The 26,363-nt window shown below is 48.9% G+C and overlaps 1 protein-coding gene across 4 annotated transcripts; it reads left to right on the top strand.

The window, feature by feature from the left end:
* Window positions 1–5,544: 5,544 nt before the first annotated feature.
* On the top strand, window positions 5,545–19,810 carry ABCD4 (ATP binding cassette subfamily D member 4). 4 transcript variants are annotated; one of them, XM_081505848.1, is made up of 19 exons: window positions 5,577–5,712; window positions 6,716–6,834; window positions 6,968–7,095; window positions 8,367–8,506; window positions 9,764–9,880; window positions 10,228–10,353; window positions 10,987–11,037; window positions 12,819–12,913; window positions 13,148–13,269; window positions 13,375–13,466; window positions 13,645–13,734; window positions 15,609–15,817; window positions 15,988–16,079; window positions 16,762–16,798; window positions 17,167–17,216; window positions 17,663–17,715; window positions 18,103–18,179; window positions 19,026–19,141; window positions 19,302–19,810. In XM_081505848.1, exons 1-19 carry the CDS (start codon window positions 5,675–5,677, stop codon window positions 19,368–19,370), a joined length of 1,821 nt encoding a protein of 606 aa, XP_081361974.1. In that variant the 5' UTR covers window positions 5,577–5,674; the 3' UTR covers window positions 19,371–19,810. The 4 variants fall into 4 exon arrangements, with proteins under 4 accessions (XP_081361977.1, XP_081361976.1, XP_081361974.1 ...); XM_081505851.1 differs by lacking the exon at window positions 6,968–7,095 and having other exon boundaries at window positions 5,545–5,712; XM_081505849.1 differs by lacking the exon at window positions 10,228–10,353.
* Window positions 19,811–26,363: the final 6,553 nt, after the last annotated feature.

The following is a 26,363-nucleotide window of genomic DNA, read 5'->3' as shown; positions in this document are numbered from 1 at the left end:
TTTTGACCTGGTCAGCCCATAGGATCAATTTCAGATTAAGCGGCTATTTTTGAGTATTTTTACACACTGTTTCATCCTTTTCAAGAGCGCCCACGGTGCTCAGTAATTTCCCAGAATGGCCATGAGTCCACTTTTCTATCCTAATTTTATATACAGGCAAACTGGGGTCAGAAGAGTCACTTCATTCATTCCAGAACTGTTTACTGAACACCCCTGTGCCACGCACTGAGCTGGGTATTACAGGACACGAGGATGAATAGGCAGGCTGGCAGGGAGACAGGAAGCAAGAACTCTGTCTGTTACTGAGGTGTGAACCAGGAGCTGGGAGGGTCAGAAGATGAAGCAATAGTTTTTTCTGTATTGAGAGACAACCTCTGGAAAGGTTTTACTGTGCTGGTCACATTTTTTTAAAAAGGAACCCACTTTAAACATGCAGGCTCTTTAGTTCAAACTGTCTTTTGCTCTCTCCATTCCTTGCATTCCTAATTCCTACAGATTCCAATAATTTTAAATAGATGTATGCTCATGCACACACAAATATGCTTTTTTTCAAACAAAATATGAAATATGCCATTTTTAAAAATTACTCATATTTTGGCTATATCCAAGGATATTCATTGCAACATTCTATTTAATGGCAAATATCCAGCAATAGCTGCTGCTGCTGCTGCTAAGTCGCTTCAGTTGTGTCCTACTCTGTGCGACCCCATAGACGGCAGCCCAACAGGCTCCTCTGTCCCTGGGATTCTCCAGGCAAGAACACTGGAGTGGGTTGCCATTTCCTTCTCCAATCCAGCAATAGAGAACTGGATAAATAATTTCTCTATACAGTGGAATATTATGCAGTGGGAAGAAATGGGGGGGGGTCTGTGTGTTATGGAAGCATCTCCAAGATATACTATAAAATCTAAAAAGCAAGCTTCAAAAGGAAAAGGTCGGGGTGTGTGTGTGTGTGTGAAAAATAATCACACATATAAGTTTGCCTATGAATGAAACATTTTTGTAAAGATTCCTAAGAAGGTGTGAATAGTCATTTCCTCTGGAGCAGGAAAAATAAACATATTATTTTTCACAATATGCCCTATCCTGTGTGGACATATTCTATCCTGTGTGTTTTAAATTTTTCAATTAAACTAGAATGACAAATGAATAAGTAATATGACATGGGCATTTCTCCCATGTTGCTGTATAATATAGCATTAAGCTCTGATCACTGCCAGATCCTATTTAGATACTTGCCCAGAGCTCTCTGATGTCAGAATGATTATCATCCCACTTCACAGAGAAGGAAACTGAGGCAACTTGCCCAAGGTCACACAGATATTAAGTGGTAGAGCAGGGATTTGCATCCATGTAATCTGGCTTAGAAATCCATGTTCTGAACCACTGTGGCCCTGTAGCCTCTCTCATCCTTGTTAAGGGCTGCAAAGTATATTCCACAAAGTGATTGTGTCATACTTTTTATACCCTTTCCTCCTCTGGTAGGAATTCTGTTTGTTTCTAGGGTTTTGCTGTCACCCTACCACACCACAAAACATCCTCCAGACTAACTTTTTGTGCTCCTGTATCCATAGCAGAACTCCTGGGAGTGAAACTATGGCATCATCTAAAGCTTGATACTTATTACCAAATTACTTGCCTTTTTTTTTTTTTTCCCTTTAACCAATTTGTCTCCCTTTGTCTTTGTGTGAGAGTGAGAAAGCAGCCCCAAGACTGGCAGCTGGAAAGGGGGAATTTCAGTCGTCCTAGTAAACAGTATGAGACAGTGGCCTGTGTGCCTTGTGAGGTCAGGGACTGTCTTGCTCAACTTGGTTCAACAAAGATTTACTGTGTCCTTATAGAGTGCTTCTGGACAACGGTGAACACAGCGGACGTGGTCCCTGCCCTCCTGCAGCTGATAGTCTGTGGAGAGAGGCATTAATGAAGTAAACACACAAAATGAAAATATAATACCAAGCTTCAATAAGTGCCTTAAGGAGAAAAAATGGGGTGTTATGGGAAGGAATAATAGAGTCCTTCTTTAGAGAAGGCGGTTGGAGAGGACTTTCCTGAGAAGCGACACCACAGTGGAGACAGAAGGAAGAGCAGAAATGAACAGGAGGGAACAAGGTTGCCTTAAAAGGTTGGGGTGGATAGCGGAGCCAGGGCGCTAGAGACTTTGAAACCACCAAAGGGTTTTAAGCAAGGTGTTGATCTGTTTTTGGCAGTCTCCCCTGGCTGTCATGTAGGAGCTGGATTAGAACAGCAGCAAGAATCCAATTGGGGACACCAGTTAGGAGGTTTCTGCAAACAGGAGAGAGATAACAGTGGTTAGTCTACGGTGATGGGGAAGGAAGCTATAGATTAAGAGTTTTAGAAGACATATCGATTGACTACGATGTGTAGACCTTATTTGGATCTTTATTTTTAAAAAACATTAAAAAAAAAAAAAAAGGAAATATCACAGTTACAATGGGAAATTTTAACAGAGGTATCTGATATTAAAAAATTATTTGTTTAAATTTTAGGTGTTTCGTTAGGTTTCCACTACCCTACTTCAGGATTAAAGTGCTGGAAATTATTTAAAAGAGAATTTAGAAATATAAACAGAAATATTAATGAATGCTGTGATATATAGAGCATTCTGTAAAGTTTAAAGTAATAAACAGTGTTAAGGGGCCCTGGGACAAACACCAAACCAGAATACTTTTGAGAGTGAAAGGCGATGAGAGCTGTAAACAGGGATTTTCCTAGCAGGTTGAGGTTGTTTGCCTTGATACTTTGATTGCCTTATTAGTTTTTCAGAAACTGTTTCCTGATATGTTTATTTTTTTGATTTTCAAAGTAACAAAGACATACTTAGGAAATCACACTTGAGAATAAGTGACGCTCTTGCCATGTCCAGGAATCACTTAGTTTTCTTCTCTCCCCTTTTCTCCATCCTGAGTTGGATGGCCCTCTCTGTGGCTCTGAGACATTGGTTTTCAGTGCTGGGGGTGGGGGTGGGGGGTGGTGAGACAAAGCTAGGGTTTTGCTCCTCTCCAGCCCCACCATCCAAGGGACATTTGGCAATGTCTGGAGACAGTCTTGGTTGGCACAACTGGATCCGGGGTAGTGCTGCTGGAATCTAGTGAGTAGAAGCCAGAGATACTGCTCAGCATCCTACCATACACAGGACAGTCTCTCCACTCCCCCAAGAAAGAACTATCAGGCCCCAAAAGTCAATAATGCCGAAGCTGAGAAGCCTTGCTGTATGGTTCCTTTGTCATAGCACTTTACAAAGACAAGTGATACTACCAGCTAGACTGTCAACTCCAAGAAGACAGGTGCTACATGTATCTTGTTGAGTGTTTGGAGTATAGTTGGCACTTAAGGACTGAAGGAAGGTGGGAAGGTACATCCAGATTCAAACTTAGGGCCCTGGGAGATCATGCTCATCATCAGCCAGTTGACAAGCATTTCATTCATTCGACATTTAACAAATATTTATTAAGCACTTACTTCACACCTAGTAGCAGTGTTTGAGGTACACTGGGAATACATCAATAAACAAGACAGAGTTCCTGCTCAATGAAATGTATTCTTATAAAGGAAGACAAACAATAAAGCAAAGAAACAAGATGATTTCAGACAGGGATAACGATCATGAAGACAATAAAAGTGTATTGTAATAGTGAATGGCGGGGCAAGGACAGCATATTCCAGGTAGAGTGAGCAGTTGACATCCTATTGAATTAATGATGAGAATGAGCAAGTCATGGAAAGCTTTAGGCTAGGGAGAAGAGTGATCCAGGCAAAGACCCTGAGACCAAAATAAAGTGTCCTGTTCAATGAAGATCAAGGTGAGAGGACCCGATCACTTGTGCCATGGAAACATTTGGATTTTATTCTAACTGAAATTGTTAAAATATGTTGTTAAAAGATAATTCTAGGCAATTCCCTGAAAATCCAGTGGTTAGCGCTCTGCACTGTCACTGTGAGAGCACGGGTTCAATTCCTGGCTGGAGAACTAAGATCCCCGAAAGCCTCACTGCACGGCGTGGTCAAAAAGAAAAAAAAAATCACTCTGGTGTCTTTGGGAGAATGTATGAAACATGTATGAAGTGAAATGAAAGTCACTCAGTTGTATCCGACTCTTTGCGACCCCATGGACTACACAGTCCATGGAATTCTCCAGGCCAGAATACTGGAGTGGGTAGCCTTTCTTTTCTGCAGTGAAACATGTATCACTTCAGTTCAGTCACTCAGTCGTGTCCAACTCTTTGCAACCCCATGGACTGTAGCACACCAGGCTTCCCTGTCCATCACCAACTCCGAGAGCTTACTCAGACTCATGTCCATTGAGTCGGTGATGCCATCCAACTATCTCATCCTCTGTTGTCCCCTTCTCCTCCTGCTTTCAATCTTTCCCAACATCAGGGTCTTTTCCAATGAGTCAGTTCTTCGTATCAGGTGGCCAAAGTATTGGAGTTTCAGCTTCAGCATCAGTCCTTCCAATGAATATTCAGGACTGATTTCCCTTAGGATTGACTGGTTGGATCTCCTTCTTGGACTCTCAAGAGTCTTCTCCAGCACCACAGTTCAAAAGCATAAATTCTTCCATGATCAGCTTTCTTTATAGTCCAACTCTCACATCCATACATGACTACTGGAAAAACCATAGCTTTGACTAGACAGACATTGTTGGCAAAGTAATGTCTCTGCTTTTTAATATGTTATCTAAGTTGGTCATAACTTTTCTTCCAAGGAGCAAGCGTCTTTTAATTTCATGGCTTCAGTCAACATCTGCAGTGATTCTGGAGCCCCCAAAAATAAAGTCTGTCACTGTTTCCATTGTTTCCCCATCTATTTGCCATGAAGTGATGGGACCTGATGCCATGATATTAGTTTTCTGAATGTTGAATTTTAAGCCAGCTTTTTCACTCTCGTCTTTCACTTTCATTAAGAGGCTTTTTAGGGTGGTGTCGCCTGCATATCTGAGGTCATTGATATTTCTCCCGGAAATCTTGATTCCAGCTTGTGCTTCAACCAGCCCGGCCTTTCTCATGATGTACTCTGCATATAAGTTAAACAACCAGGGTGACAATAAACAGCCTTGATCTACTCCTTTCCCGATTTGGATCCAGTCTGTTGTTCCATGTACAGTTCTAACTGTTGCTTCTTGACCTGCATACAGGTTTCTCAGAAGGCAGGTCAGGTGGTCTGGTATTCCCATCTCTTGAAGAATTTTCCAGTTTGTTTTGATTCACACAGTCAAAGGCTTTGGCGTAATCAATAAAGCAGAAGTAAATGTTTTTCTGGAACTGTCTTCCTTTTCCGATGATCCAGTAGATGTTGACAATTTGATCTCTGGTTCCTGTATAATTCGAACCATGTATAATTCGAGTTAAAAATACTTCGGTCACATTCTCCCCTGCTTCTTGCCTGAGGGGAAACTGTCCACATCCAGGAGAGGGCGCTCTAGGCGCCGGGTCGACAGACAGCGCTCTTGTTCTTTTAGAGAAGTCGGTCGCTTCCGGGAGCGGCTGCGTCTCCCTGCGCCTTCCTCTCTATCCGCCCGTCTCTGTGGTAGCTGGGTACAGGCCCCGCCCCGGCCCGGGGCCCCGCCCCTCTTCGGCAGGCCGCGCGCTCTTCGGACTCTGCCCGGAGCTGACCTGGGGGCTGCCCGGCTCCCGCGTCGGTCACATCCCTGTTCATGGCGATCCGGGGGCCCGCGCCCCGGCCTGGCGCCAGGTGAGCCGGGAGGCTGGGGAGGAGGGCCGGGCCTCGGGATGTCTTACTCCGGGCTGTTTGAGGAAAAGGTTCAGCTACTTTCCAACTTCATAACATGCTGTGATTTTTTAAAAACTTTTTATTCCACATTGTCTTTTTGAGATCATGCATGCTATAGTAATCTAGTTTTCACTTCTGAGTGCTGGGTGGTGCTACGGTCATTAGACCGCGGTTAACTTATACATTCTCCTAGTGATGGACACAGATTGCTTAGATTTTTCTTTGGATAGTTCACCCCAGGGTAGGATGCTTAGTCACACTTAATCCTGCTAAATTTGTTCTCCGGAGTGATCACACCCAGTGTCCCAACACCACTGCCTAAAGGTTCCTGTTTCCCCTCAACCACGGACCCCCACCCACCCAGGGTTTGGTATTGTTTGGGTTTTCTAATGTGTCTCAACTTATCAGTGTAAGGTGGTATTCCATTGTGTTAACTTTCCTCTTTTAAGTGTTTGAATTTCCCCTTATTTACGTCCTTTTCCCACTTTTCTGTGGATTTCCTGTCTTCTTGACCACAGGAATTTCTTGTATGCATAGATTTTATTACCTTGTTTATTTTCCACTCTGCAAATACCTTCTCCAAGTCTTTGAATCTATGGCACAATGTTGAACAAAAATACTTAATTCTAAGTTAAAGTTGTGAGTTTTCTTGCTTTTTAGTTTTTGGTTTGGGGGTCTTATTTGAGAATGGATGTAGTGGGTTTCCTTGTCTTGTGGCTAAAATTTCTTTATTAATTTAGCTATAGGTTTTTGGTAAAGGTAAATAACCTTTCATAGCATTTGTCAACTTAAAGAAATTTCTTTTTAATCCCCTGGTCTGTTCCCAGCCTACCGTCTTCAGCATTTGTAAAACATTCTTTCTGCTTGGCATCAGCCCCAACCCACAACAGGTGTAGATAAGTTTAGTCACTGCTCTCTAAGGCTCCGTTGTCCTCTTAGGCTTCTCTCTGCTTCTCTTCTTCAGACCCAGGTTAGGTCTGCAATTTCTCCAGCGGTTTTTGCAGATACAGAAGATTTTGTTTCCCTCTTGGTCATCACAGAATGCCTTGATGTTCCTGACCCTTTTGTGTGTGGCCCTACTGAGTAAGTGAATGAGCCCAGGCTCATGGGGTCCTTTTCCTTCTGTGGGGTGTTGATGACACAAGGATACAAGAAGAAGCCTTCCTCTGACTTTTCTCACCCCTCGTTACTGATTCCTGACTCCTCCTCCCACCAGAACAACTGGTGATCTACCAGGTTGGCTTGATCCCCAGTCAGTACTTTGGAGTCCTAGGAAACAAAGACTTAAATGGATTTAAGACCCTGACATTCCTGTCTGTTGTGCTCATCGTCCTCAACTCCATGGTAAGGTCTTCTCCCCACATGTCTCTTCCCCTCCAGCCTAGTATGATGTCTGTCCATTGCCGGGTGGGACTTAGCCATCAGGAAGCAGGAACCAAGCTGTATGCCTGTGTTCCCTCCCTCTTCTGGGAATGCGGGGTCAGAACTCTAGGCGGGGCATTGATCTTGCCCGTTGGCCCACATGAGACCAATTCCGCAATTGTTTCAAGCACTTGGGGCTTGGCCACAGGGTTCTGGTTTAATTCAGCATTTAACAGAAAAGATCATTGTCGCTTCTGTTCCCAGAACTCTTGCTTCAGGGAGCTCAGAGCCCCTGAAAACTGGGCTTAGCAGCCAGAGCTGCTGCTGTCCTCTGATGCGCTGAGGCTGTGACTGAGCCTGGCGCTTGGCACATCTCCCAGCCTTTGCACCTGCTGCTTCCTAGCGGAATGGCCTCCTCCCCCCACCCCTCATTCACGTGCTTAATGCCTGCTGACTTTTCACGATTCCTCTGCTGTCACCTCCTTCAGATCATCCTCAACTTTTCTTTCATGTTTCCTCCACCCAACTCCACCCCTTTGAATTACTAATCTTTTTTGGGTTTTTTTTGCTGCTCCATGAGGCATGTGAGATCTTAGTTCCCTGACCAGGGATTGAACCTGGGGCCCCCTGCGTTGGGAGCTTGGAGTCTTAGCCATTGGACCACCAGGGAAGTCCTGTTAATCCTTTTGAGTTTACCTCTGCTCTAACACTCCTTACACCCTTGGGACTGTCTTTTTTCACTAGACTGTGAACTCATTGTTACCTGCGTGTTACCTGCGTGGTGCTTAGCATACAGAGGCTCCATAAATGATGAGAGTCAAGGCTCTGCTAGGACTCAAACCTAATGCTCTCTGTCAGGCTGCACTTCCTGTTTTCCTGGGGAAACCACTTCTCATCACACTTTGGCACTTCTGTTGGGTCTTCTGTCAGTAAGCACCTGTGTATATAGAACCCTGTTCCAGGTTTGGGGGGACAGAAAAATAAGAACATAAATGGAAGAGAAGATACTGTCCCCGATCTCCAGAAGCGTGTGGGGGCTGGAGGGCCTTGCCTTTGGTGAAGGAATGAACACATGAGTGAATGAGGAAGGGAGGAATCCCATGACTTGAGGCTTTAACAGGCCCCAGTGCTGAGTGGACACCCTTTGGGCTGGGACTGGTCGGCAGAGGCTTTCCGCCAGCCTGAGCTGGGAGCTGACGCTTGCAGGAAGAATTATGCATCTCTCCCTTCCCCTTGTCTCCCCCACTGCTCAGCTCAAGAGCTTTGACCAGTTCCTCTGCAACCTGCTGTATGTGAGCTGGAGGAAGGACCTCACCGAGCACCTCCACCGCCTCTACTTCCGGGGCCGCGTGTACTACACCCTCAACGTGCTGCGGGATGACATCGATAACCCGTAGGTGCCCCCGTCAGTCCTCGCCACCCTCTACTGGGTTCATGCATCTGGGCTGTCTCAGCCTGGGAGAGGTCCTACTGGGACCCCATGAGGTCATCTGCAGTTATCTGCAAATGTTGTTGCCTGGAGCCACGGGGGGGAGGCTGCTCTGCATGCCTGAGGACAGGGAGCTACAAGAAGAAGCCAAAAGCAGCTTCCTTTTGTCCATTTCATATCCTGGGCCTCCAAACAAGGCACTCTCTGAAGACAGAGATAACAGTCCCTGCTAGAAAAAAGCAAGAAAACCAGCACTCTGATTTTCAGCAGGAAAAAATTGTTGCTGTCTAGGACTCAGTCTGGGATTCCAGTCCCCATTTTATCACCTCTTTTAGGTTCACTGAGTCCGAGGTTCCCTTACAGGTGAGGAAACAGGCCCAGAGAATGCAAAGGATTTGCCCAAGCTCATGCCTCTCTGGGAGTTAGGAGTCACTGTGGCCTTGGTGTTGGGATGGGACGTATGGAGTCTCTCTTCTTCACACTCATTTCCTCCATTCACCACCCTTCCAAGCTCTTCGTTGCCTGAGGTAGCCCTTCGTCAGCTTATGCAGAGCTTTCCACCAAAGGCTCTTGGGAGGCCCTGATGCTTCTTCTTTTTTTTTTTTAATATTTATTTATTTATTTGGCTCCATGGGGTCTTAGTTGAGGCATGCACGCTTAGTCACCCTGTGGTATGTGGGATTTCAGTTCCCTGACCAGGCATCGAACCTGTGTCCCCTTGCATTGGAAGGTGAATTCTCAACCACTGGATCACCAGAGAAGTCCTGCCCTGATGCTTCTTAACTTTCTCTTCTAGGTCTTCCCCAAGGCTAAACCCACACAGAGCTTCCATAGCCACATAGCTAAAATGAGGGCGGGCTCTGGCTCGTCAGGGAGAGGTTGGGAGGAGTGAGATAAGCCGGATAGCTTTCCTGATCATCCAGAAACTTGGGTCACTCACCCTCAAGTCCTTCTTTGACTCTGCTCAGAGCCGGCTCAGGCCTCTTGGGTGCTTTCAGTTGCCATGTTTTTTCTGAGGGGTGGACTGAAGCGCCGTAAAAAACCACTCTCCACAACCCTGTTTGAGGATCCTAAGGGTCTCATTGCCTTTAGGAGACCAGTCCCTCTTCCCATGGGGTCGTTGCAAGGCAAGGTCAGAATAAGAGGTAACCTGAAACTGCCTTAGCTCTCACCCCAGAGCCCAGCTCCCTGGGTCCAGTCACTGTGTGTCTTTGGCTCCAGGGACCAGCGCATCAGCCAGGACGTGGAGCGGTTCTGTCGGCAGCTCAGCAGCATGGCCAGCAAGCTGATCATCTCCCCCTTCACCCTCATCTACTACACCTACCAGTGTTTCCGGAGGTGAAGCCTCTCCTCTTAACGATGCCCCCCAACCCCCGCCCGGTGGTTCCCCCAGTCCCTCACTCACATGCCGGAGGGGAGTCTGCTCTCCCGGGTCAGGGGCCAGTGAGGTCTTCCCTCCCTCCCACTTGCACCCGCGGAAGTCTTCCCATCTTGTGTGTCCGCGCCCCAGCCTTCCCTTTGGCCCTGTAGTGTGTCACTGTCAAGGTACTGGGTGCCTGCACATAGGAGCAGAGGCCCCACAGGGCTCTGAGATGGGACAGGGCTGCCCAGAATGGGGGCAGGAGCAGGGCCGAGGCCTGCAGGCATATGTCCCTCTCCACACCCTCCCTCTCTCTACCTTTCAGCACCAACTGGCTTGGGCCTGTGAGCATCTTCGGGTATTTCATCCTGGGAACCGTGGTGAACAGAGTGTTGATGGGTCCCATTGTGGCAAAGCTGGTGCAGCAGGAGAAGCTGGAGGGGGATTTCAGGTGTGTCTCCCTTGCTTGGGGGTTTCTGGGCTGGGCATAAAGCATAAGGAATGGGATCAGGAAAAAGGCTGCCTGAGTTTAAATCCCAGTTATGCCAGTCGCTAGGCATGTGCTCTTGGGGGAGGTCTTTCACCTCTCTGAACTTCCGTCTTCCCATCTCTAGAATGGAGATGGTACTGTCCCCGATGGAGAGAATCGTAAGGGGAATTAATGAGATGATACATGAGCAGCAGTGAGAACAGTAACTGGTTGGCCCTCGTCACCATCATCGCTTGGCCTTCTCACGTGCTGCTGTTCCAGACGCCCTCATTCAAGTCAGCCCGTGGATCCGGGCCCTGCTCTGTGCTTCCTGGCCTCCTCCTTCAGACCCGGCCCTGGGAGGCGGAGGGGTGGTGGCAGGCATGCACCTGTCCTCTCTGGAGCGAGGCGATGTCCGCAGGGCTCCTGCCACCCCACCCAGGCCTGGGATTTCCCACCCTGTGACAGTCCGGGAAAAGGTTGGGCTGAGGCAGCCATGGTGTTGAAGGGAAGCCGTGTTCTTCTTTGCCTGGAGGTCCTGTTGATCCAGGACTCTGAAAGGAGAGGGCCCAGTCCTGCCCACCGTCAGCACACATTTACTTCTGGCCTGCCCAGGTTCAAGCACATGCAGATCCGGGTGAATGCTGAGCCTGCTGCTTTTTTCAGGTGAGTCTCATGGAGATAGTTGCCCGTCCGCCTCATCAGAACTGATCGGGGAGATAGATGGCAGAGAGGGCAAGGTGAATCGTACAACCCTCCCACTGTCGCCAAGGCCAGGGGCCAGGCATTCTCATACTTGGCCGTGACCCTCTCCCCGTGTCTCTCACTCTCCTTGTCTGCCTCATCCTTCTGTTCATGAGTTTGCTTCTGAAATGAGTCGTTCCTCCTAGTGGTGTAGCATGGGGCAGAATTTGCTCTAAGAGTGAAATGAGTGCCTGCTTCATCATCTTGCTGATGACTCTAAGGCATTGCCTCTGCTTTTCTGTCTGTAAAAAAATGACTTTCCACCAGTGCCCGAAGCCCAGTGACATCCACAGCTGATCCTGCGTCTCTGTAGCATGGGAGGGAGTGGAGCCTCTCAGATCAGAAGACCTGCTCCCCACAGACTCTGTCCTGACAGCCGTGTTGTGAAATCCCATTCCTTCCCCTGTGGCCACGGCAGGTCCCTGAACTCTGCCTCCTGTAAGGACTCTGGACTCTGTTTGGATTGATAGTAAGGGCCCAGAGGTTTGTGTTTAAGGAATGGAAGTTTGTCCTTGGATCACCTGGTTCTAATAGCCCTGGGACTTTGCTCTTCTGTCCATCTCTGCTGCAGTTTGTACCTGCCACCACTTGGGGGGCACCAAGAGTTCCAGGAATCTAGGAGAGAGGTTGAGGGCCTTCCCAGGTAATGCTAATGGTAAAGAGCCCACCTGTCAATACAGGAGACGCAAGACATGTGGGTTCGATCCCTGGGTTGGGAAGATCCCCTGGAGGAGGGCATAGTAACCCACTCCAGTACTCTTGCCTGGAGAATCCCATGGACAGGAGCCTGGCAAACTACAGTCCATAGGGTCGCAAAGAATCAGACACGACTGAAGCGACTTAGCATGCACTCAGCATACCTGAGAGGTTTGTTGTGGGGAGCAGGTACAGCTGGGCTTGTGCTAAATTGTTTTTGGATTCTGCAACCTCCACTCATGAGGCTTTGGGCCTGAGGCAAACAGGTTGGTTCTTGGGGCTCTGAGTTTGTTCTGCAGCCTCTCTGTCCTTGATGCTAAATCTGAAACTCCTCTGTCCTCCCCTAACCTTTCTGCTTGGAGAATTTCTGCCCATCCTTGAAGCTTGAAGTCACCATCTCCTGGGTGCCTTCCCAGACTCCCTTACAGATCAGGCCTGTTTGCTTCCATAGCCCTGCAGACATACGGATTATGTAACACTTGCCATATGTTCCAGGTGAAGAAGGCATGCATTTGCCTGCTGTCCTGCACTGGGAGCTCCTCCAGCACAGGGGCTGTTTTATCCACCTCTTTCTGGCTGACTAGCACCAAGCCTGCCACCTAGTGACTGCTCAGTGTATATTTGTTTAATAACAGCAGTTTTTTATCGGGAGCCACTCATATGCCTGGCACTTTAAATTCAGAAATTTTCACGTTAGCCTATTACATAGGTATTATAAACTCCATCTCATAGATGAATAAACTGAGTCTCAGAGGCTTAATAACCTGTCAGTGTTACCCAGCTAGTCACTGGCCAGAGCCAGAATTTGAACCAGATCTGCCCACTCTCGAGTTCCTGTGCTTTCCACAAGCAATACCAGGTTGAGTGAATGCAGCGATGGCTGACTGCTAGTGGCCAAATGGGTCTGCAGGAAAGATCACTTGGGTGGGCCTGGTCCCGAAAGGGGAGTGTGAGGAGCCTGGCAGAGGCTCTCCAGACCCTGTGGACATCCCGGCCTTTCTCATCAGGGCTGGGCACGTGGAGCACATGAGGACAGACCGCAGGCTGCAGCGACTCCTTCATACCCAGAGGGAGCTGATGTCCAAGGAGCTCTGGCTGTACAGTAGGTGCAGGGAGCCCAGGAGGCAGGAACCACGGGGTAGGGATACTCCACGGAGCAACCCCCCAACAAGCCCCTCCTCCCTCTCTACACTGATCAGTTTGCCTTTGCTGTGAGTGTCCTCAGGAAAGTGAGGATCTGGGAAATCACTTGACACTGCTTGGCCTCCTGTTCCCCTTGGAGCACACACGCTCAATGCCCGGGCCTCTCACCTTGGGTCTCTTGCATCTTCCGCAGTCGGCATCAACATATTTGACTATCTGGGCAGCATTCTGAGCTATGTCGTGATCGCAATCCCCATTTTCAGTGGCGTCTACGGAGACCTGAACCCCACGGAGCTCAGCAGCCTGGTCAGCAAGGTGAGCCTCCCTCCTGGGGAACCCCCCCGCCCTCGGTCATGCTTGCTCCCTTGCCCTTCGGCCTCAGAGTCAAGGCCTGGGCTCTCTGCCCTCTGTCCTTCCCAGAACGCCTTCATGTGCATATATCTCATCAGCTGCTTCACCCAGCTCATCGACCTCTCCACCACGCTCTCCGACGTGGCGGGCTACACATACAGGTAAGGCTGCCTCCGGCCTCGCTGGGTCCTGAGCAAGTGTGCCGCTGGGAGAAGTAGCCGAGGGGATAAAAGGGGAGCAGAAAAAATTCACCAAATACTCGTGGGCGTGAGAGGAAGAAAGGAGGAAGGCCTTCACCAGGGCCCCGAGACCCTCCTCAAGCTTTTACTTCTTGCCCAGGATTGGGGAGCTTCAGGAGACCCTGCTGGACATGACCCCGAAGTCACAGGATGGGGAGTTTCTGGATGAGAGCCAGTGGGACTTGGCCAGGTAAGCCCTGGGCCGGCAGCGTGGTGGTGGACCATGCGGGCCACGGAACCGCTCTGGAGCCCAGCCCTTTCCTGGCTGGGCGTGAGAGTCCAGTGGAGCAAATGAAAGAAACCTGTGTTGTGTGCAGGCACCTTGTAAATGTTCACCATCCGTGTTGCTGTTGTGGCATCTGTGTTCATTTACACCATCCCCCCACCCGATGGAAGCAAAGTGCACACGGCCACCTGGGCTGGAGCTAATGAAACTCTGAATAGCATCCCTCCTCTTCCTTTCTTCCCTCTTCCTCCCACCAAACCCTGCTGTATCCGCCCCTTTCCTTGGGGCCTGTCTGTTCTTTGTCGCCGCTCAGGCCCAGAGGTGTCTTCATTCATGTGTCCTTGCAGGCTCTGGGATGTTTCTGACCTTTCTGTGCATCGAGGATTTGTCTCATATCCTCACTCTTCTTGAGCAGGTTACCTAACTGCTCTCAATATATTCATATCCATAAGGAAGATGTTCATTTAACCTTCGTCGTAGGGTTGTTGTGGGGATTGGGTCTCCTAGTTCATAGGAGGTGATTTGGATGGAGGCCGCAGAGTAAGCTGCAAAAAATGGAAACAGGCTGAATTTCAAGGACTACACTCAACTCTCTTCTTAGGAGCTAACACCTTAACTGTTGCCTCTGTTAAGAATGAAAACTTCATGCATCTCTGAACCCAGGGACCGGGGTGGGCTACTGGGTCAGGGACTGTAGGAAACTGGAGTTGCTGTTCTGTGAGGAAGATGGGCATCCATGGAGAGCCAGAAACTCCAGAACGGGTTAGTATTCCATTCCCCTTTTGACCTTTAATCGCACTGTGATGCTGTGAAAACCTCTTGACATTAGAACTGGACAGATGCAGCTCTGTGCCCCTGAGCGGGTTACTTAGCTACCAGACTCAGTTTCCTCATCTGCCAAGAGGGGATAACTGCTGTGATGCATGGCTGGTAAGACTGATTAAGATCAGTCGAGGGCAGGAATTGGCCCGGCCTGACATGGAGCAGGTGCCCAGACCACCTCTCTGTTTGCCAGGGCTACCATAGCACACCCATAGCTACCATAGCTACCCACCATAAACTGGGTAGCTTAAAGAGCAGAAGTTTATTTCCTCATAGTTCTGGAGGTTGGAAGCCAAGGTCAAGGTGGCAGCAGCGTTGGTTTCTCCCCAGGCCTTGCTCCTTCACTTGCAGGCGGCTGCTTTCTCATGGTGTCCTCCCATGGCATTTTCTCTGCTTGTGCACCTCTGGTGTCTCTCCCTCTTCTTAAAGGGACAGCAGTCTTGCAGGATTAGGGCCCTACCCTCACGGCCTCATTTGAATGTACTCACCCCTTACAGCTCAATTGGTAAAGAATCCGCCTGCAATGCAGGAGACCCTGGTTCCATTCCTGGGTCAGGAAGATCCGCTGGAGAAGGGATAGGCTACCCACTCCAGTATTCTTGGGCTTCCCTTGTGGCTCAGCTGGTAAAGAATCCGCCTGCAATGCGGGAAAACCAGGGTTCAATCCCTGGGTTGGGAAGATCCCCTGGAGAAGGGAAAGGCTACCCACTCCAGTATTCTGGCCTGGAGAATTCCAGAGATTGTATAGTCCATGGGGTCGCAAAGAGTCGGACACAACTGAGTGACTTTCACTTTCACTTTCACCCCTTTAAAGACTTTGTCTCCAAATGCAGTCACCTTCTGAGGTACAGGGGTTGGAACTTGAGCATATGATTTCTGAGGCCACAATTGAGCCCATGGCAGCCCCCCCCCCACAGTCCAGAGGTGATCTGCCCCCGAGGAGAAGGGGCTCCCCCACTCCTGGCAGCACTGACAGTGCTTATCTTTCCCCCACCTCCTCCCTTTTTGGACCCCAGGGCCCCAGGAGGGCCAGCGACAGAGCCAGCAGATACAGCTTTCCTCCTCGAGCGGGTCTGCATCTCCGCCCCCTCCTCTCACAAACCCTTGATCAAGGACCTGAGCCTGAAGATCTCTGAGGGGCAGAGCGTGCTCATCACGGGCAACACGGGCACCGGCAAGACCTCCTTGCTCCGGGTTCTGGGCGGCCTCTGGGCGAGCGCACGGGGTGAGGACCAGCCTGCCCCGTCTCTGAGCCAGCCTTGGCCTGAGGGGTTGGGGTGCATGTATGTGCATGTGGGTGTGTGTCTGTCTGTAAGAATCAGGTCTCTTGAAGGAGAGTGAGGGGCAGTTACCTTTTGGAAGATCCCCAAACAAAGGTTTCTGTGGGCCCTGCAGGCTCAGTACAGATGCTGGCGGACTTTGGACCCCACGGGGTGCTGTTCCTGCCCCAAAAGCCTTTCTTCACTGACGGGACCCTTCGGGAGCAGGTCAGCCCGGGGCCCACTCCTCCCACCCCACCCCCACAACCTGGCCCCTGGTGGAGTGACAGGTCTCAGCCCTAGAGAGCTGGGGCAGCAGGCGGGGCATAAATGAACCATGCCCAGTAAGTGAGGGCAAGGACTCCGAGGTCCAAGCCCACCTGGTAGCACCAACCACAGGTCGGGGACTGACCAGGGACTGGAGGTCTAAGCCCGGGGAGAGGGAGGGGACTGGGGTGGGCAAATAAATCAGCAGTGGGAGCTGTTGGCCTGGTATGGGGAACAAGCAGGGTTCACTCTGTAGCAATTTTTAAAACAATGATAACACTACGTCAGGTTGCTTTTTCTGGTCCCCACTCTCTAGCAAGTCTAAACGGTAGCTGACGGACTGCTCCTGTTTTATATTCACATCTGTGGGTCAGGCCATGTACTCAGGGCAGCTCCTGGAGGCAGGCTAACCTGTGGGGGCCATAAGCCAAATATCACATGTGATTGTTGAGCACCAGCTTGGATTCTGGGGGCCCTCCCTGCTGTCTTCCAGCCCAGCCCCTCAGCCAGAGTGCTTCTTCCTCTCCTCGGGTGGGGAGGAGCCTGGTCTCTGGCGGTTCCTGTTTCTGAGCGAGGGTGGGCTGTGTGCCGTCTCTCCTCTCCTTGGCCCTTACCCCAGGCCCCTATGGTTTTGTTTTATCAGGTGATATATCCCCTGAAGGAGATCTACCCAGACTCAGGTGAGCTGGGCCCCCTCGGGACACGTCCCCCATCCCACCGTCTCTTCTCTGCCTGTTGGAGGAGGCCTCCGCCAGGCTGCTGGTTTCTGGTTGGGTCCCCTCCACCACCTCCTCTGACTGGATACGGTTTTGGGGTCTGTACCCTGACCTCATCTTGTTCTGTCTCCCCCCCTGCAGAAGAGAGACACCCATGGGACGGAAGGGACGGATCACATCCTTCCCTGGCCCTTCCCTTGTTTATTAAGTGCTATAACCTTTCTCTCAGAGCCTTGGCCCCCATTCTGGTGCCCCCACCTCTGCCTGCCCCCTGTCACGAGGCGCCCCATCTATTCTGGCCCCCCAGAGGCGCTGACTTCTGTGTCTTGCAGGTTCTACTGATGATGAGAGGATCATGAGGTTCTTGAAGCTTGCAGGCCTGGTAAGTGAAGGCAAGGACCCTGAGGTCCAAGCCCACCTGGTAGCACCGACCACACAGGTGCTGGCCCAGTGGGGCCAGTCCTACTGTCCCTGGCCGGGGACTGGAGGTCTGAGCCTGGGGTGAGGGGGTGTGGTGGGGGTGGGCATATAAATCAACAGTGGGAGCTGTTGGCCAGCTATAGGAAACAAGCAGGGTTCACTCTGTAGCAGTTTTTAAAACAATGATAACATTATGTCAGATTGCTTTTTCTGGTCCCCACACTTTAGCAAGTCTAAACAGTAGCTGATGGTCTGCCCCTCTCTGCCTGGGGCAGACTGCTCCCCCAGACCCCGCTTGCTGCACTGCCAGGGGTGGATGTATGTGGTGGGACAGAGGTGGTCCTTGGGATGGGAGGAGGCAGGGATGGACCCTTCCATGGACCCATCGTTCCCTCCGGTGTGTTACAGTCCAGCTTGGTGGCAAGGACAGAGGGTCTGGACCAGCAGGTCGATTGGAACTGGTAAGGAGAAGGTTGGCGTGCTCCAGAGACAGCTCCCCCAAAGACAGTGGGTCGCAGGGGTCTTGGCAAGGGATGAACTGACTCCTGACCCCAAATTCCAGGGCATTGCTGGCCCATTAGGGTCCCAGGGGTCCTGGCAAGGGATGAACTGACTCCTGACCCCAAATCCCAGGGCTTTGCTGGCCCATTAGGGGCCTGGTTCACGTCCTTGTGTACAGAGTTTTAATCTTGTCTTGTGTGGGCAGTGGGGCTCTGGTGGGAAAGGGGAGTGAGCCCTGGGACAGCCTGTCTGCAGTGAGAGCCTCTTTGTGCCCAGACCATTCTGTGCAGAAGCCAACCTATACGTTCCTTCCTCCAGCTGGCCTCTCTCCCCTTCCCTTTCCGCAGGTATGATGTTCTGTCCCCGGGAGAGATGCAGAGGCTCTCCTTTGCCCGGCTCTTTTACCTGCAGCCGAAGTACGCAGGTGAGGTTCGCCCTGTATATGCATGTGCCATCCAGGTACCGTGTGCGCTCACAGGTGTAGCAGCGTGTGTTCAAGTGTACCTGGAGAGTCATGGGTACGGGTAGGAGAGCACACCTGTGCCTGGCCAGGTGTCTCTGTCCCTGCCGGCGGGGACAGCAGGACTCTGCCCATGAGGCAGCAGTGCTTGGCATCCTCAGGTATAATAAAACCGCTCAGTCGTGTCTGACTCTTTGTGACCCTTTGGACTGTAGCCCACCAGGCTCCTCTGTCCGTGGGATTCTCCAGGCAAGAATACTGGAGTGGGTTGCCATTTCCTCCTCCAGGGGATCTTCCCCACTCAAGAGATCAAACCCGAGTCTGCTGCATCGCAGGCAGATTCTTTTCTGTTGAGCCATTTGGGGAAGCTCTCATATATTAAACTACTGAGTCTTAAGCTTTCAGCCAGTGTAGCAGCTGGAGGCAGCCTTGAGAAGGCTTTTGATTTTGGTCCTCGGGCTCTGCCATCTCCCCAGCTGTGCCTGGGAGAGGGATGGCAGGTATGAACTTTTCTAGGAACTGACATCCTTGAGGGAACTAGGATTCCTCGGATTGAGTGGTCCAAGGCAGTGGCTGGTATTCATCCACAGGGAGCTGAGGAATTTTGTCCCGCTGCTGGCAGTGGCTTCCCACATGAAGCCTCACCCTCCTCTCCTTTGGCCTATGGTCTCCCCAAGGCAGGGCTCCTGGAGGGCAGAGCAGTTTTCAGACTCTCATCAGGTCCTAGCCAGAGGTGGGCATGGGTTGGAGGAGCAGCAGAGGTGGGTGGACCGCAGGCCCCCACGTCTTCCTGCTGGGTTCTGTCCCCAGTGCTTGATGAAGCCACCAGTGCCTTGACCGAGGAGGTGGAGAGCGAGCTATACCGCATCGGCCAGCAGCTGGGCATGACGTTCATCAGTGTGGGCCATCGGCGCAGCCTCGAGAAGGTACCCGTGCCCGCAGGATGGCCTGAGGACCAGGAAGAACCCCAAGGCTGGGCCTGGCGGGGGGGCCAGCGGAATGGGGAGCAGGGATGGCAGAGTGGGCAGGGGGTAGATCACAGCCAGGGCAGCCTGATCGCTGCGTGGTGGTGGTGGTCTCTTGTAGTTTCACTCCTTGGTTCTGAGACTCTGTGGAGACGGAAGGTGGGAGCTGACCAGAATCAAAGTGGAATGAAGCCAAGGCTGGGCACTGGAAGGAGAGCCAAGCTCGGGAGGTCGAGTCCCCGGGAGAGACCAGGAGGGCTGGCAGGCAAGGAAGGAGCCCCAAGTTTGCCTCACTGTGTGGGGAACGCCGGTGCAGTGGGCTCAGCCCACGTGTGAGCCTCCACACACCTCATCCTGCCAGTGTGCCTCCCGCTACCTCAGCCACCACTTTGTACACTTGAAATGCTGATCACTTACGTATAATCTCAGATCGTGTTTTCTAAAGAAAACGTGGAAGTGTGGGATCTATAAGAGATGAAGGGTCAAAATGGAAGAGTGTATTGGACTTGGGAGTCAACAGATCCAGAAGTCTTTTAGATCACTTCAGTTTTGCCATAGGAGACTTTAAACTTTAATCAGCTATATAAATTTTATAACTTTTTTTAAAGAAAAATAAACCTTTTATTTCAACTTGCAGCTTTCCCATTTTCTCTACTAGGAACTGATTTTTTTGATTTGTGGCCACATAGTACACATGTGGGATGTAGGGTACAGGATCTTCATTCTCCATCCAGGGATCAAATCCATGTCGCCTGTAGTGGACGTGCCAGGTCTTAACCACTGGACCACCGAGAGGTTCCTAAGATGGTCTTTTTAGTTGACTCTCCAGACTTGTCTTTGAGACCCTGGAGGACCGGAGCAGGACTCTCCATTGTGCTGAGCCTTCTGCCCCTGCTCCTTCACTGGCATCTCCCCAGCTGCCAGTTGTCCCTCAGCCACTAACCTCGAGGGCCCTTCTCCTGTTCTTAATATTTTGAATATTTTTAAGTTAATTCATTTCCTTAAATACATTTTTAAAGGAAAGTTTACACCTGATATAAATAGAAAGTAACTAAAAATTAATATAAATAGTGTTATGAAATGACAGTCCAATACTGTGCCTACACATGAGATTTGCTGTCTGTACAAAGGGAGGTTAAGGGATGTTACCGTGGAGTCAGACACACTAGCACCCAACTGAGACTCTTTCTCTTAATAGATGTGGGGAAATGGAATGAGAACCACAAGGCTACAAGGGATGATTTCCTTTGTATAGGACGAGGTTATTTCATGCCTGTTGATACCAAACTGGCAGTGATCCCAGATGTGGGGTAGAGTCCCACACTTGAGGAGATGGTGCCCTGGGTAACAAGTCATCCCGCCCGCCCCTGCCCCATGGCTTAGCTGGCACAGAGGCCTGGAGCCTGTTCTCAGCTCCACCCCTTGAGGGCACTAAAGCAGTGTGTCCAGGTGCTGAGGGGCTGAGAGAACTCTGGGGTGGGCACCTGAATGCCCAGTCCCCAGTGAAGCCTCTGTAGGAACCTATAGGATGTCAGTGCTGAGAAGGCCCGTGGCAGCCCTTCTCTCGGGGCTGAAAGGGACCGTCGAGGTCAGTGTCTGCTTCAGGAACCTTCCCAGACTTGAATCTCCCAACCACATCCTGCCGAGCGCTCAACTGGCCTCTGTACAGACGCCACTAGCCTTGGTGGACGTCCGTCCTCAGGACCCTCCAACTGAGGAGAGCTCTCCCCTAGGCCAAGGGGAAGCCTGTGTCCCTCAGGAGCGCCCTGACTCCCACCGCTTGGGCATGTTTTAAGTTGTGGGGTTTGGGTGTGGGAGGACTCCCTCTCTGGTTTAACTTCTGGACTTTCTTCAATATAGCGGAAGTTCCCCTCAGCCTTTCTGTGACAGCCTTGCCTCACTGATTTACTTCATCCTCACAAGCTCCTTCAACTCCTAAGCCTTTTTCACAAGTGTGCTGCTAGCAGATTATTACAGAGATCAAGTTTGTTCCTCTGCCTCGAACATGTTTCCAGTGCTATTTCTGTTCTTAATACTCAAGTACCCAGCGTTCTCCCTTGCAGAAACTCTGCCAAGAGAAAGCTGTTCTTACGGGCAAACTGTACCCTTTTCCATCACCCATCTCAGAGATGGTGGCTACTGAGACAAACCTGCATGAGGAAAAGTCAGGTTATGTGTCCTTATGAAGAGCACCAAAGTGTTTATTCTAAATGTTTTAAAATAAGCCAGCAGTTGATTTCCCAAACTTAGGTCTCCTTCTGCTGCCCAGGGATCTACATAGACCCACGTGGATAATCCATAGAAATGTTATCCTTATATACATCACTCTTCTGGTGAGTCCTGGAGCCATGGGATAGGGCAGAAAAGCAATCTTTTGTCATCTCCATCAAGTACCTGCTTACCTACCACATCAACTTGTGTACCACCCCAGTCATTTTGGGATGAAGGATGACAGACTAGTCTCTGTTCTGTGCTCTGTGTTCTGGGGACAATCTCCCAGGAAGCCAAAGAGCAATGCTGGGTGCCCTCTGTAAAAACTGCCTTTCCAGAAACATTGTCTTGTTCCTGATATCCTGTCTAGGTGTTGGAATGATGGGTGGGCCTGGGCTAAAGCCTAGGTCAGGAAGGAACCCCTGGAGCCGCAAGGAGTTGTCAGTAGAACCCGTGCCTGGAGAATAAGCTAGCTGAAAGGGAGCCCAGGACTAGGGGGCTGTCAAGACTGCCCTCCCAAGGAGGTAGAGAAGTGTGGACGGGGCTCAGGCAGGGGACATGTGCTGGGGAACACTGTCCTTAACCCCTGGCAGGGTGAGGCTGGATAACTGGCCAGTGAATTTGCCCATCTGTAGGTAGTTAAGGGTTTTGAAGGTCAGATGTCTCTGGGGGCAGTTTCCATGGGAAAGTCTGAAGACAGGGCAGAGACTTTTACCTAGTGACAGCTTAGACCGGCCCCCAGGCCCAGAACTGCCAGACCGCAAGGGATTAAGGGAGGAAACAGACAGGACTCAGTCCTGAACTGGCGAAGGGATTCGTGCAGAGCTTGCATGCTTAAGGGAAGCCCAGCTTCTGCCACTTTTTCTTAAGGACCCTGTGAGAAAGCTGCTTCCTTTTTTTCTCTTTTTACCCCTGTTGAGGGATCAGCGCTCCAGAGCCTGAAATGACTTAAGAATCTCCAGTTCAAAGCAGAACTCCTGAGCCCTGCCCCGCCCCCACCGGCTGCATTCATCTTGCCCATCTCAGGGGGTGGTGCTTCCACTGTCTACCCCGAGCTCAGGCTAGAGACCTGAGACCCTCCAGACCTTCCCCATATCCAATCCATCACTATGTCCCGTGGGTTCTGCTTCCAGAATACATCTGACGTCCACTCCTGCCCTCAGCATCTCCACTGGGACAGCTGTGGCTGCCTCATCCCTGGTCTCCCTGAAGCTTCTCCCAATCACCCACATCCTCCACAAAGCAGCCTGAGGGACCTTAAAAATGCAGACTAGCTGCTCATTACACTAAAGTCCAAAATACTGAGCCTGCAAGGCTGCATTCTCATCCCTGTCCTTAGGAGCCCGTTGACCTCTGCGTCAGGGATGGGCCAGGCTGGACCAAGTTGCTCCTGCTGAGAGCTTTGTTCTCCATGCATTCCTGGAAGCACACAAACTCCCAAGACTGACTCAAGAAGCAAAATCTGAATAGATCTGTAACAAGTGACTGAATCAGTAATCAGAAACCTCCTAGCCAATAATCTGAAGGCCAGTGGCTTCACTAATAAATTCTACCAAACAGTTAAACAGTGTTTCACATCAGTCCTGAAAATGTTCCAGAAAATAGAAGCAGAAGGAACACTTCCTAACTCATTCTATTAGGTCAGTATCCCCCTTCACCAAAGCCATATAAAGATGTTACAAGAAAACTGCAGACAAATATCCTTTATGAATATAGATGTAAAGATTCTCAACAAAATACTAGTGGACAGAATCCAGCCGTATATTGAAAGCATTATATATACATCATGATCAAGAGAGATTTAGCCCAGGCATGCCAGGGTAGTTCATACGAAAATCAATCAATGTAATACCCCAGTAGAATGAAGGGGAAAAACCATATGATCATCTCAATTGGCAATTGGTGCAGAAAAAGCATTTGATAAAATCCAACCCTCTTTTATAATAAAAGCACTCGATAAACAGACTAGAAGGAAAGGAAAATTCCTAAACATGATAAAAGACATATATAAAAACCCTACATCATACTCAGCTGGTGAAAGACTGAAAGCTTTCCCATTAAGATCAGGAACAAGACAAGAATGACTGCTTTTACCACTCTTATTCATCACTGAGGTTCTGGCCGGAGCAGTTAGTCAAGAAAAATAAAAGACATCAAACTTGGAAAGCAAGAAATAAAGCTATTTGCAGATGACATAATGGTATATTTAGAAAATCCTAAAGAAAAAAGACTACACAAAATATATCAAAGTCAACAAGTTTGCAAGATACATATGCAAAAAATCAGTTTTATTTCTCTATACTGGCAATGGACAAAGTGAGAAGGAATTAAGAAAACAATTTTATCTACAATAACATCAGAAAGAATAAAATTCACCAAGGAGATGCAAGACTTGTATTCTGAAAATACAAAACACTGCTGAGGGACTTCCTTGGTGGTACAGTGGTTAATACTCTGCACTTCCACTGCAGGGGGCACAGGTTTGATCCCTGGTCAGAGAACTAAGATCCCACATGCTGTAAGAAGAAAAACAATTACTGAAAGAAAATAATGGAATGAATTACCTGAATGAACAATTTGGCCAGCTCACTGCAACAGACCACCTAAAGCCTGGGAAGAAATACTGGGAAGTTTCTTTGAGAAACTGGGGTATCCTAAAATGACCCTGTGTACTAGGGAATTTAGAAAGCTACATGCATGGCCAGGACAGGATGCCTGTTCAAAAAAGACCTGAGAAGACCCTAAGCTTTCACCTCTGGCAGGTCGCTGGGCTTGGTCGAAGCAGGAAGTAAAGGTTAAGGCAGAGTTATAAGCTGCTTGCTGTTACAGGAGTAGACAGCAAAGAGCCAGCCTATAAAGACTGGAAGAGATGGGTTGATTGTTTTTAGCTTCTGGTAAAAATTGTGAAAATACTAGTCAAACAGAGACTTCAAATGAACACTCATGACAAGGATGACAGTCTTCACAAAAATAGTTGGGGAAAGTTATTAAACAGATGACTGCAGTCTTCAGTAATCAAAAACAGAAAACTCCGGGAAAGGGAGAGAAACTGATTTCCAGGATTACCATATTATAATATTCAAATGCTCAGTTTTCAACAACAACAAAAATATACAAAGAAACAGGATCATGGACCACTCAAAGCAGGGGAAAATGGGCAGAAACTATCCCTGAGGAAGCCCAAACATTGGACTTCTTAGACAAAGGCTTTAAAGCAACTGTAATATGCTCAAATCACTACAGGAAACCCTAGAGCTGGTTCTAGCTTTGGCTCTAGTGCTAAAGCTGGCAGCTCGCACTGACTCTCCATCTATAGCTGGTACTGGAGCTGGAGCTATGGCTGAATGTGGCCCTGCAGCTGGTGTGCGAGATCGTCCAGGAAAACTGGTAGTGCCTCTGCACTGGCTCTGTCCTGTTGCTGGCCCTAGCTCTGGCTTTGGTGCTAGGGTGGCGGCTGGAGCTAGTACTAGCTCTGAACTTGCCAAGAGCTCTATCGTTGGCTCTAGCTCTGGAGCTTATGCTAGAGCTAGTGCTGGTTCATGCCACATATCATTCTTCCTTCACTGCTCGCTTGACATTTCTGGATAAAGAGGACAGAAATGGAGAGGAAGGTGCCAGTGTTTGGAGGGGGTTGACAAGAACCAAGTGAAACAAGTGCAAGCAGATAACCCAATGTCAGGATTGGGGGAAGTATCCTAATGGGGAAACAGGTGGGGCAGGGACCAATCACAGTGGAGAAGGATGCACAGAAGCCAAAGGCTTGAGAGGTGATCATGTTATTCACATTTTACAGCCCTTTACATTTTACACCTGATGTGAAGAGCTGACTCATTGGAAAAGACCCTGATGCTAGGGATGATTGAGGGCAGGAGGAGAAGGGAGTGACAGAGGATGAGATGATTGGATGGCATCATCAACTCAATGGACTTGAGTTTGAGAAAACTCAGGTGATAGTGAAGCACAGGGAAGCCTGGCGTGCTATAGTCAATGGGGTTGCAAAGAGACACGACAGAGTGACTGAACAACACTTTAAGAGAGAACCTTGTCATATTAACTTACAGAATGCACAGGCAGATAATATACCATGGGTCAGCAAATGCAAAAACAGAAGATAGAATTTCAAGGAGAAATTGGCACATCCACAACCAGAGTGCAAGCTTTTTAACAGAAAACAGGAGTAATATAAAATATTTGGAGATTTTATAGTAAATATAAAATATAATTTAATATTATATTAAATAATATAATGGTGGTCCAATGGGTAAGACTCTGCACTCCTCATTCGGGGGGCCCAGGTTAGGTCCCCTCCCTGGTCAGGGAACTAGATCCCACATGTCACAACTAAAAATCCCTCATGCTGCAACTAAGACCTGGTGCAGCCAAATTTTAAAAATATATATTTGAACAGCTCAGCTAAAGTTACATGGAACACTGCATTCCAAAATGAGAGAAAATACATCAAGTTTAATCATACATGGAATATTTACAAAAATTAACCACATATTAGCCTAAACCAAGTATCAATATATACCAAAAGATCAAGAGAATGAAAAATAACGATCTGTGATCATAATACAATAAAATTAGAAGTCAATAATTTCTTATCCCACAAAAATCCCATATACTTGGAACTTTTTAAACACTTAAAATATTCAGGAGGGAAAAAATGGGATTTAGTAAATATGTAAAAGTGAAAAGAAAAACTCTACATGTAAACCTTTTGGAATGCCACATACTAAAATTAAGAAATGTGTGATGAAGTATCTTAGGTATTAAGTACACTTAAGTGTATTAAAAATATTTTAAGTATTTAGTAAAGAAGAAAGAATAAAATGAATGAGATATATTACATTGTAAGTAAACTATACTTCAGTTTTTAAAAATGAATAAGATGTGTTCAACTCAAGAAGTCAGCAGAAGGTGGGAAATTTTTTTTTTTTTTATAACAGCTAAAACAATAAACCTAACTCAA

Source organism: Giraffa tippelskirchi, chromosome 7 (assembly GCF_054371585.1).
Source record: "Giraffa tippelskirchi isolate mGirTip1 chromosome 7, T2T-mGirTip1v1.2.pri, whole genome shotgun sequence".
NCBI lineage: Eukaryota > Metazoa > Chordata > Mammalia > Artiodactyla > Giraffidae > Giraffa > Giraffa tippelskirchi.
Note: the sequence above shows the minus strand (reverse complement) of the source record. Positions and strands in the feature narration are given on the sequence as shown.

Excerpts from the sequence above, each read along its gene's own strand:
- ABCD4 (XM_081505848.1), top strand. The coding sequence starts at position 5,675 with ATGGCGATCCGGGGGCCCGCGCCCCGGCCTGGCGCCAG. Across the intron at positions 5,713-6,715 it reads GCGCCCCGGCCTGGCGCCAG|ACCCAGGTTAGGTCTGCAAT; the intron begins GTGAGCCGGGAG and ends TCTCTTCTTCAG. Across the intron at positions 11,038-12,818 it reads GAGCCTGCTGCTTTTTTCAG|GGCTGGGCACGTGGAGCACA; the intron begins GTGAGTCTCATG and ends CTTTCTCATCAG.